Below are 9,271 nucleotides of genomic sequence, written 5' to 3' on the forward strand. Positions count from 1 at the left end.
AGAACAAATGGGGGTCCCTTGGGATGGCCAGCGGCCAGAGGGTGCTGGGACAGCCAGTGGTGGGAGCAAGGGTGGGGGAGGAGGGCAGGGAACACACTCAGAGCTCCTCTTGGGGCCCCCCCGGACCATTCTGCAGGCAGCCACTGGGGGTGCGAGGAGAGATTCCCATCTCCAAGAGGAGTCGGGGCCCTGACCTCTCTGCCCCAGCTGGGTGGGTGAGACTGCCTCCCCTCCCGCCCCCGGCCCCATCCCTGGCCCCTCTACGTGGCCTCCACCTCCCGGGGCGTCCGGTTGCGCTCCACCTGTGCCCAGCTCTGGGCCTTCTTACCCAGGTCCAGCCCCGCCCAGCTCTTGGCCTTGCCCGCCTTGCCCCGGCTCCGGGGGCCACCTGAGCGCTGTCCCCCGCCGCCCGGGCACCACACACGCTCACAGTACTCGTCCACCCGAGGCAGGTTGGCAAAGCCGATAAGCTGCAGGATGTCCTTGTACCAGGCTCGGGATGGGGTGGCGGCGGGCCCGCGGCCCCACACTGGGGGCCTCTCCGGCTTGGACTCCCGAGGGAGCAGGCTGTGCAGGGCTGCGGCCGGGATCACCTCCAGGGCCAGGCGGAGCACAGTCTGGGTGAAGCCGTGCTCCTGGGTGGTGCACCAGTAGGTGCCCGCATCGAAGCGGCTGAGCCGGCGGAACAGCAGCCCCTGCTCCGTCTGCAGGATGCGCACGTCCGTCTTCACCTGCAGGGCAGGAGGGCGGAGGAGGTGAGGGTGGGGCACACACACACACCCCTGTCTGCCCCCTGCTTTCCTCAGTTTACCCTCCTCAGGGATGGCCAGCTTGCCCCTTCTCTAGACTAAACCGGCAGCCTGCCCTCTTGACCATGTGCCAGCTGACCTGCAGGCCAGTCCCTCTTTCCTCCTCTCCCAGGACAGGGCCACCAGCTCCACTTGACCATGGCGGCCCTGGCACAGATTCCCCGGGGAAAGGGGGTGTTGGCGGTCTTCCTGGGGCAGTGCTACACCTTTACACACACACACACACACACACACACACACACACACACACACACACACACACAGCTCACATCCCAGTCTGTAGCCCTGACGCAGAGGCAGGCCGAGCGCCCTTTCCTGAGTGTGGGGGGGCGGGAGTGGGTTTTGCCCGGGCCCCTGGTGGGGGGGGCAACTAGGACTCTGGGCTTTTCCTCTCTCTGCATCTGTGCAGGCAGGCTGCACAGCCTCCCACTCCCTCCTCGCCCGCTCCTTCCTGGGGGCCTTCTCCATGCCAGCCCAGCAGCTGGACCCAGGCTGACTGCCCCCAGTTCCCAGGGGGGGAGCCCCTCCTGTAATCGACCCACTCCCTTCCCTCCCTACCCGTGGGAGCTGTTCCTCAAGCCTGCGCTACCCCCCCTCCCACCCACCTCACCCCAGTCCCAGACTAAAGGCATCCTTGGAGTTGACAGATCTTTCCGGAGCAGGGAGGAGAGGGCCTGGCAGACAGCTGGACTCCAGAGAGGAAGTGTGGGCTGGGCGTGTGTGTGTGTGTGTGTGTGTGTGTGTGTGTGTGTGTGTGTGTTATATCTGGGGGAGAGGGAAGGCAGGGGGACAAAGGCCAGTAGCCAGGGGCCCAGCCTGGGCCTGAGGAGGGCCAAGACCTTGGCAAAAAGGAGCCAAGTATATAAGCAAGGGGGTGGCGTAGTCTTGTGGCCACCCCAGAGCCCCCTCGGTCTCCATGCTGCCAACCACTCATTTCTCAGAGACCAGCTCTGAGCCTCGGCAAGTAGTGAGCGCCCTGTCGCTGGATGGATCCCAGCCCCCCCCCCCCCCGACAGGAATGCGCACCCCAAGGTCTAATGCAGCCTTTGCTGTGGTTGAGAGGGGCTGCCCCGAGGGGTCAGGGCTGAGTCTCCCAGGGAAGCCGGCAGAGGTGCGTCCTGCTCACCTGGTCGGGCTCCTGGGCCCCTGGCCTCTGCAGGAGCCAGCGCACGGTGGCCTGGGGGGACTTGGGCCGGCACTCCAGGAAGGTGCTGTTGTGCTCGGTGCCATAGACCTTGGAGGTCGCCGGGGCCCCCGCAGCCTCCCCTGCAGAGAGGCGGGGGTTGGCTCAGCTCAGGGAGCTAGGGACCCAGGTGGGGGGTGGGGGAGGCACACACGGCTCCCACCACTCAGTGTGGCTGGGACCTTGGCATCCACCGGGTCCCCAAGCCACTCACTCTGTGCGGACACCCTTCACCCACGCACTGGCCGCAGCTGCCCAGAGAGGGCAACCAAGGACTGGTCACTACCGCAGCATGGCCCAGGCCAGCAGGGCCACTCACCCTCTGGGCCCTGGCCCAGGCACTGAAGGGCAGGGTTGCCATGCCGAATGTCCTGCCTGCGGAACCGGCGTTTGCCGGTGCTGGTGCCAGGCCGGTAGCGGGTGCAGGAGGTGCCATCCCAGGCGCAGTAGGGGTCCCGGGCCAGGCAGCACTCGGCACAGGCACTGCCGTAGGTCTGGCACTGGTGCAGCCGCAGCTGGGCCACGCCCAGCGGTGAGCCCACGTACAGCATTTGCTGTGGGGACACAGGGAGCGTGTGGGGGGCCCGGGCTGCACCCAGAGGCCCCTGGCCCCCTGGTGTTTCTGAGGCCTCTGCTCCCTGCAGAACGAGCCTCTGAAACTCAGTCACAGAACTGACACACGTGTGTCCCCTTGAGGGGACTCCCCAGAAGGGACGAGGCACCCTGGGTGTCTGTCTGTCCTCCGGGCCCGCCCCGCCCACCCTTGGGCATGGAGGCCACCTTTGTTCTCCCTCGCAGGAGCTGCCTGCTCGAAGCTCAGACATGGGTCTGCCCAGAGACAAGCCGAGTGGGTAAACTCGGGGAGACCGTCCTTGCCCCTCAATTCAGGCGACAGGGGACACCTCAAAGAGCCAGCTCCCCAATATGATTCAAAATCAAATTTTGTTGTCTGGCATGGTGCTGCCTCCCCAGGTGAGAGGGGGGTGCTGGCTTACACATAGCCTCTCCTCCCCTCGTCTGACACACACGTGCACAGGTACACACACACACCACACACATACACACACCACATATGCATACACACACCATGCACACACACCCCACACAGGCACACACCGCACATACCACACACATACAAACACCACACATACACACACGTGTGTGCGCGCACATGCGGAGCCTCTGGGCCTTCGCTGCACAGAGCAAGAGGAGCAGCCCCAGGACAGAAGCAGGTTCAAGCAGGTGCTGAGGGGGCAGGGGTGGGACAGAGGCAGGGGTCGGGAGGGGGCAGGGGTGGGACAGAGGCAAGGGTAGGGAGGAGACAGGGCGGGGAGGGGACAGGGCGGGGAGGGGACAGGGGTGCGGAGGGGGCAGGGCGGGGAGGGGACGGGTGCGGAGGGGGCGGGGGCGGGGGGGAGTGTCACCCTGTTCTTACCCTCTTGACGGAGAGCTGCATCTCAATGATGGGTGTTGGCACCTGGGGTGGGGGGGCAGGGTCTTAGCATGGGGTGGGGTGGGGGCCCTCTCCAGTTGGGAGAGCTTCCCAGCTCCCGGTCTGGTGGGTCACACAACAGCAAACTGCAGGCCCCAGATGTGGGGCTGACGAGGAAGCTCCTCCCCCCACCCCCACCGACCCCAGGAGGCGGCGGGGCACAAAGCACCAGCTCCCTCAGCGGTCCCCCGGTGGTGGGGGCACTCACCCCCGGCCATGCGTCTAGGCCGACCCACAGCCACCCCACAGGACAGGGCAGCTCTGCGCCGGGGAGTTCTGACACTGTTGCTCTGGACCGGACTAGACAAGCCTGCTCACTCTCCTGCGGAGCGGCGGGTGGTTTTGAACCGCCGGCCTGGGGCTTGGCAGCACAACAGGTGGCTCACCATGCACCGGGCGGTTCTAACCCTCCAGACTCAGATGCCCTGTCCCTGAGGACTTGGGGGACTCAGCCACGGATGCCCCACTGGGATCTGAGGGGTGTTCACAGACTTCCCGCCCAGGCCCACAGTCCGAGACCGCAGACCTCGCCCAGAGCAGCGCCCGTGGCCGGCGTCGTCGGTCAAGCCCAGGGTCCCAGGGATGCTCACCTTGAACACCTGCAGCTCCTCCAGCACCACCTCCTCGGGCTGGGCCACGCCCTCTGAGTGCAGGGCGATGACCTTGAGCACAGAGCCGGAGTCTGGGTTGGGGAGAGGGGTCAGGGGTCGGAGGGAGAGAGAGGGCAGCCCGACACCTCCCCCCCACCGGCCGGCCCACCCACCAGTGCCCAGGAAGATGACGTCGTAGGCCCCATCCTCTGCGTCCACGCGGTCCACCACCACCTGGCGCAGCTGCTGGGCCAGGTGGGTCTTGACGAGGAGGGGGCGGCCGTGCCGGGGCCTCACGGGCTGGAACATGAGTGGGTGGGCCCTGGCGAACTGCAGCACATCGTCCGGGTAGTCCTTGGTGCTGCCAGACGGCCGGCCCGGCTGCGCTGTCACCTTGCTGGGGCACTACGGGAGGAGGCGGGACCCCCGCTGAGCACCTGGGCCCTCGCCCCCATCACCGCTGGCCTGCGGGGGACCCGGTACGGGCACAGAGCTTTCTCCGCGCAAACCCTGCTCACAGGACACCGGCTCTTCCAGCCTGGCGTCTGCCCAGTCCCCACCCCAGGTGGCGCTGCAGACTCACCACGCCCGGACGGGGAAAGGGCACCTTTCCCAAGTAGGGCCCCCATGGGTGCTGGGGACTGTCTCGGTGTGCAAAGGGCCCGTTGAAGACCTCCCAGATGTCAGCCATGCGGTACACACAGACGGCGGAGCCCTGGAAGACAGCGCTGCGGGGACCGTGAGGGCAGTTAGGCTGGGCTGGCGGGTCGGGGCAACAATGTCCTGGGCCAGCAGCGTGAGGAACCACCCAGTCGGAGCCCGAGATGGACAGGGACAAGCGGGCGGAGGCTCAGGCGGGGTCCGGGTTGCAGTGCGGGGTGGGGTGGGGGGGTGAAGCGGCTCACCTGACCGTGCTGAACAGAGCGTACACCTCGGGGCCCCTCCCCGACTTGGGCCAGAGCAGGAACACATCCTCTGGGGGACATGGGGACACGGGGGCATCAGGCCTCCCCCACGCCCCGCAGGCCCTCCTTCTTCTGCCCAGCCCTGCTGGGCCCCCTTACCCAGCTGGTGGAAGTGGGTCTCGGCGCCCCCGAGGCCCGGCACGGAGCACACCAGCCTGGCCTTGAGGAAGGTGCTCCACTTGTTGACCAGCACCCGCTGCCCACCCGCGTCGTTCTGCGTGGGGGAGAGGCGGGCGGGCGGTGGGCACTCGGGGGGACAGAGGGGTACGCGCAGGCTCCCCCACCGCTGCCCATGTGGGCCGGCCCCTCCCCGGCCCTCACCACGCAGACCCGGCCCACGCGGCTGACGGTGACGCGGCCCAACCCGCCGTCCGGTGAGGGCTCCGTCTCCGAGAAGAAGAAGTAGACTTTGTCGTCCGCCCGGTCCGAGCCATCGGGGACCCTGGCTGCCGCCACAAACTGGGGCTCTGCCAGGGCAACAGAGCGGGGCTGGGGAGGAGCCACGTGGAGAACGGCGGGGGCGAAGGGGGGGCCCCCACTGCGGGCTGGAGGCCACAGGAAGGACGGGCCAGTCCCCGGGCTCACCGTGCAGGAGGTCGGAGCCTGAGCGCAGGGCCGGCCGGGCACCCCCACTGCGGAAGATCATGGCCTCTCGACCCAGGAAGTCGGCAACCAGGCCCGTGTACAGCTCGCCGTCTGCGGCCACGGGGCAGAGTCAGGCGGGAAGGACACCCCAGGCTGTGCCCGCCTGCCCTGTGCCCACCATCGGGTGTCACCCACCTACGAAGGTGCTGGCGAAGGCCCTGCTGGGCTCGTGTGGGCACCGGCCCCGCCCACCTTGCACAGTGTCAGGCTCCAGGCGGAGGATGTGCTGGGGGCAGAGGGGGGGCACTGACACCTGGGAAGAGCCCCCCCACAGACGCCCCAGAGCCTGGCTTCGCGTGCAGCAGGGGCGGGAGGCGGGGGCAGGCGGCGCCCGCATTCCAGGCCTTGAAGGTTGGTTCCTGGCACAAAGGCGCCTTTCAGGGCCCTGCCCCCATCTGGCCCTGCCAGAGCCCTTTGACCCTGTGCTCAGTGGGAAGCATTCAGGCTTGGGGGGGGGGGGGGGCAGTCTTTCCCCCGCCCCCCACTCACCTCCCCACGGTGCCCAACGGCGATGAGGGTGCAGACGGGCTGGAAGGCCCCGGTGCCGCAGGCCAGCAGGTGGGTGCGGTTGTGGGGCTTCAGCACCCGCACAAAGTTGGCACAGTCCGTCTGCCAGGACGGGAGAGGGCAGGAGGCTGAGGAGGGGGCCCACGGTCTGCCCGGGCCCCAACCTCAGCCCAGCCTGGCTCTGGTCTTAGGGAAGGGTGGGGGGGTCATCCTTACCAACCTCCCCACTCCCCAGGATCTGTCCCCAGCGCCCCAGCAGGACACCCCAGGGCCCCGGCACCCCACCAGCACTCACCAAGGGGTCCCTTCCCTTGCGGACACACTCTTCCCTCTGTCCAGGCTGCGGCGGCCACAGAACCTGAAACGCAGCTGGCTGGCCCCAGGGAGCTCGCCCGCCCTCACACCCTCAGTTTCCCCATGGAGACTCCTACTGTGAGGCGCCCAGACCCTTCCCCTCCCTCCTACACCCTCCTGGCCCACCAGGCTCACCTCCCGAGGGTCTGGCCATGCCTGGTCCAGCCGCAGAGAGTAGAGGGCATCGCGGCCCCCCAGGAAGAGGCGGTCCCGGTACTCGTCCAGGTACATGGCCCGCAGGTCCAGCGAGCCTCGGGGGCCCAGGAAGAGCGAGGAGCGGTTGGTGGTCAGGAGGTCTGCAGGAGGGCAGACTGGGGGTCAGGGCACCTGCCGAGCGCACTGCCCCAGCCGGGGGTGGAGGAGATGGAGATGGGAGTGGAGGCTCCAGCCACGCGGTGGTCCCCGGCCCCCCACCCCCACCCCGCCGCCCAGCCACATCCTAGCACACATACATACGCGCGCGCGCGCACACACACATGTGCATCCCCACACATTCAGATAAACACATACACACCATATACACACGCATACACACAGGCACACTCACACATACAGCACACACACACACACACACACATGTGCATCCCCACACACTCAGATAAACACATACACACCATATACACACGCATACACACAGGCACACTCACACACACACACACACACACACACGGAGACACAGCTGAAACACGTTTCCACCCGCAGGGCAGCGGCGGGGCCTCAGGGAGTTGACTCCTGGGGAGCAGGGGGCACTGAGCCCCCCGCAGGATGGGTCCCCACCCTCCCCCCTCAGACAACATCGCCTTCCCAACCCCCACGCACACCCCCACCCACTGGCAGAATGGCAGCAGCAGCCAGCAGAGAGCAGGCGGGGGACCGGGCTGGACTGCGAGTGCCGGGCAGGGGTGTGGAGGGCCCAGACTGGGAGCCGGCAGTCCAGATCCTGGCAGGGTCCCCCAACTCTCACTGGGGCGTTAGTTGTGGGTGACAGGCAGACACAGGGACAGGCAGCAGGCCTGAGGGACAGTAGCCTGTCCTCCTATCCGGCCCCACAACTCGTTAGTGGCCCCTCCAGGAAGCCCTCTGTGGTTGACAGCACTTTGGAGGGGAGTGAGGGTGGGGGGCGGTTTTCCCAAGTAAAATTTTCCTTCCAGTGGTCTGGCCACACCCCTGCTCCCCGGCAGGACCACACGTCTCCTCAACCTTCAGGGAGAAGCGGGCCTCCCCAAGCAGATTTCCCAGGGCAAGCTGTGTTCCTTCCCTGGCTGGGGTTCCCAGGGGGACACAGTCACCCCTCTGGCTTCCCCAGGAAGAACCTTCCAGAGCCTAGGTCTTGCGGACCTTTCCCCACGGCCCATCCCCACAGACTCAGAGGCTTGTGTTGGCGGTTAGACCTGCAGAGGAACTTCCTGGGCCGGAGGAGCAAAAAGGCAAGATTAGAATCTTTGCTGGGCTTTGAAGACCTTCCAGGATGGAGAACCAAACCCCACCAACCCCTGACACCCGTGGATTCCCACCCCCATGGGTTTCTGAGATGGTGACCCTTCATGGGAGCCGGCAGCTCACACATCTTTGCCCCACAGAGAAGCTGAGGGGTTCGAACGCCGGACTGCTGCCAGGATGGGGACGAGAGTGGGGCAGCTAACGCTGGGAGGTGTGATGGAAGCACGGGGGAGTGAGGGGGGCAGGGCTACAAACACAGGACCAGGACACCCCGTAGGTACCTTAGACTCCTCTCTGACCTGTGGCTTCAGGGCCTGAGGGACACCACGCTCACCAGGCTCAGCCCCGAGACCTGCAGACCCGCCCTTCCCTCTCTGTCCCCTGCCCACCTCTGCCCCATCTGCTCCCTCTGCCCCCATCTCTCTGGTCTCCATCTGTCCCCGCCCATCCTCAGCAGCCCCCTTGGGTTTTTCCTGCAACCCAGCTTCATTCCAAAACCCCACCCTGGTCATGGCACCCCCAAGACCAGTCCCTGCCCCAAGCCCTCCTCCCAGCCCCTGACCCCGTTGCAGGAGCATCCGACCCTGACCATGAGCTCCTCCCTGGGGCGGCCCAGGGAGTGATGCCAGCCCCTCCGGTAGCAGACACCGCCCCCAGAGCTGAGGTCCTGGGCACCCCCCACCCCCCAGTACCTTGGTAGGAGAGTCTCAGGCGGGGCACGCTGGGGCCAGGGCTGCCCCTGCAGAGGCAGAGCAGGAGGTGCCCCAGGAGGCAGCAGACAGCCCAGGCAGAGCGGGCCATGCTGGGAGCCTGACCCTCCGAGGGGCCGGAGCCACCCTCTGGTGCTGCCTGGGCTGCAGTCTTCTGTGCGGCCACCAGGCCTCCTGTATTTATAGGGCTTCAGCTCCACCCTGTCCGGGCCCGGAAGGCGGGAGGAGGTGGGAAGGAGACTAGCTGAGGGGCCCGGCCACCTGCAGCCACTCCCTCCCCCTCCGTGCCCTTGGGAGTCTTTGTGCTGGGCCCGCTGGGCCCCTCCCGTGGAGGAGGAGATGGCCCTGGGTCCCACACAGCCTGCCGGTGGGGTTTGCAAGAAAGATGCCCCCAAACCCAAACCCCAGTCTCCAACAGAGCGTCAAGGGTCCGTGGTCAGAGGTTGACGGGCTGTGGGGGGGGTGCTGGCTAGGAGGTTTTGCTCCCTGTGTGGCCCTTTGCTGACAGTGCCCATGTCAGGGACCCCTACAGACTGGCCTAAGGCCCAGGTCCCCCATGCCAGGGTGGCCCTTCCC

At 66.8% G+C, this 9,271-nt stretch overlaps 1 protein-coding gene across 1 annotated transcript; it reads right to left on the reverse strand.

The window, feature by feature from the left end:
• Nucleotides 1-250: 250 nt before the first annotated feature.
• SEMA3G (semaphorin 3G) lies at nt 251-9,245 on the reverse strand. Its single transcript, XM_004715201.2, has 16 exons — nt 8,678-9,245; nt 6,681-6,841; nt 6,487-6,549; nt 6,174-6,293; nt 5,820-5,910; nt 5,625-5,735; nt 5,361-5,506; nt 5,139-5,253; nt 4,980-5,049; nt 4,658-4,802; nt 4,248-4,479; nt 4,075-4,166; nt 3,428-3,469; nt 2,312-2,546; nt 1,936-2,075; nt 251-731 (listed from the first exon to the last, which is right to left on the reverse strand). Exons 1-16 carry the CDS (start codon nt 8,784-8,786, stop codon nt 261-263), a joined length of 2,343 nt encoding a protein of 780 aa, XP_004715258.1. The 5' UTR covers nt 8,787-9,245; the 3' UTR covers nt 251-260.
• Nucleotides 9,246-9,271: the final 26 nt, after the last annotated feature.

This window comes from Echinops telfairi, unplaced genomic scaffold (assembly GCF_000313985.2).
Source record: "Echinops telfairi isolate 266 unplaced genomic scaffold, ASM31398v2 ScPeMD7_7420;HRSCAF=8458, whole genome shotgun sequence".
NCBI classification, from domain to species: Eukaryota; Metazoa; Chordata; class Mammalia; order Afrosoricida; family Tenrecidae; genus Echinops; species Echinops telfairi.

What these genes read in the sequence shown, in the direction of transcription:
- SEMA3G (XM_004715201.2), bottom strand. Translation starts at nt 8,786, where the DNA reads ATGGCCCGCTCTGCCTGGGCTGTCTGCTGCCTCCTGGGGCACCTCCTG. An exon ending in AGGCTCCGACCTCCTGCACG is followed by an intron (nt 5,507 to 5,624) that starts GTGAGCCCGGGG and finishes TTGCCCTGGCAG; the next exon opens with AGCCCCAGTTTGTGGCGGCA. An exon ending in GCTCTGTTCAGCACGGTCAG is followed by an intron (nt 4,803 to 4,979) that starts GTGAGCCGCTTC and finishes CGGTCCCCGCAG; the next exon opens with CGCTGTCTTCCAGGGCTCCG.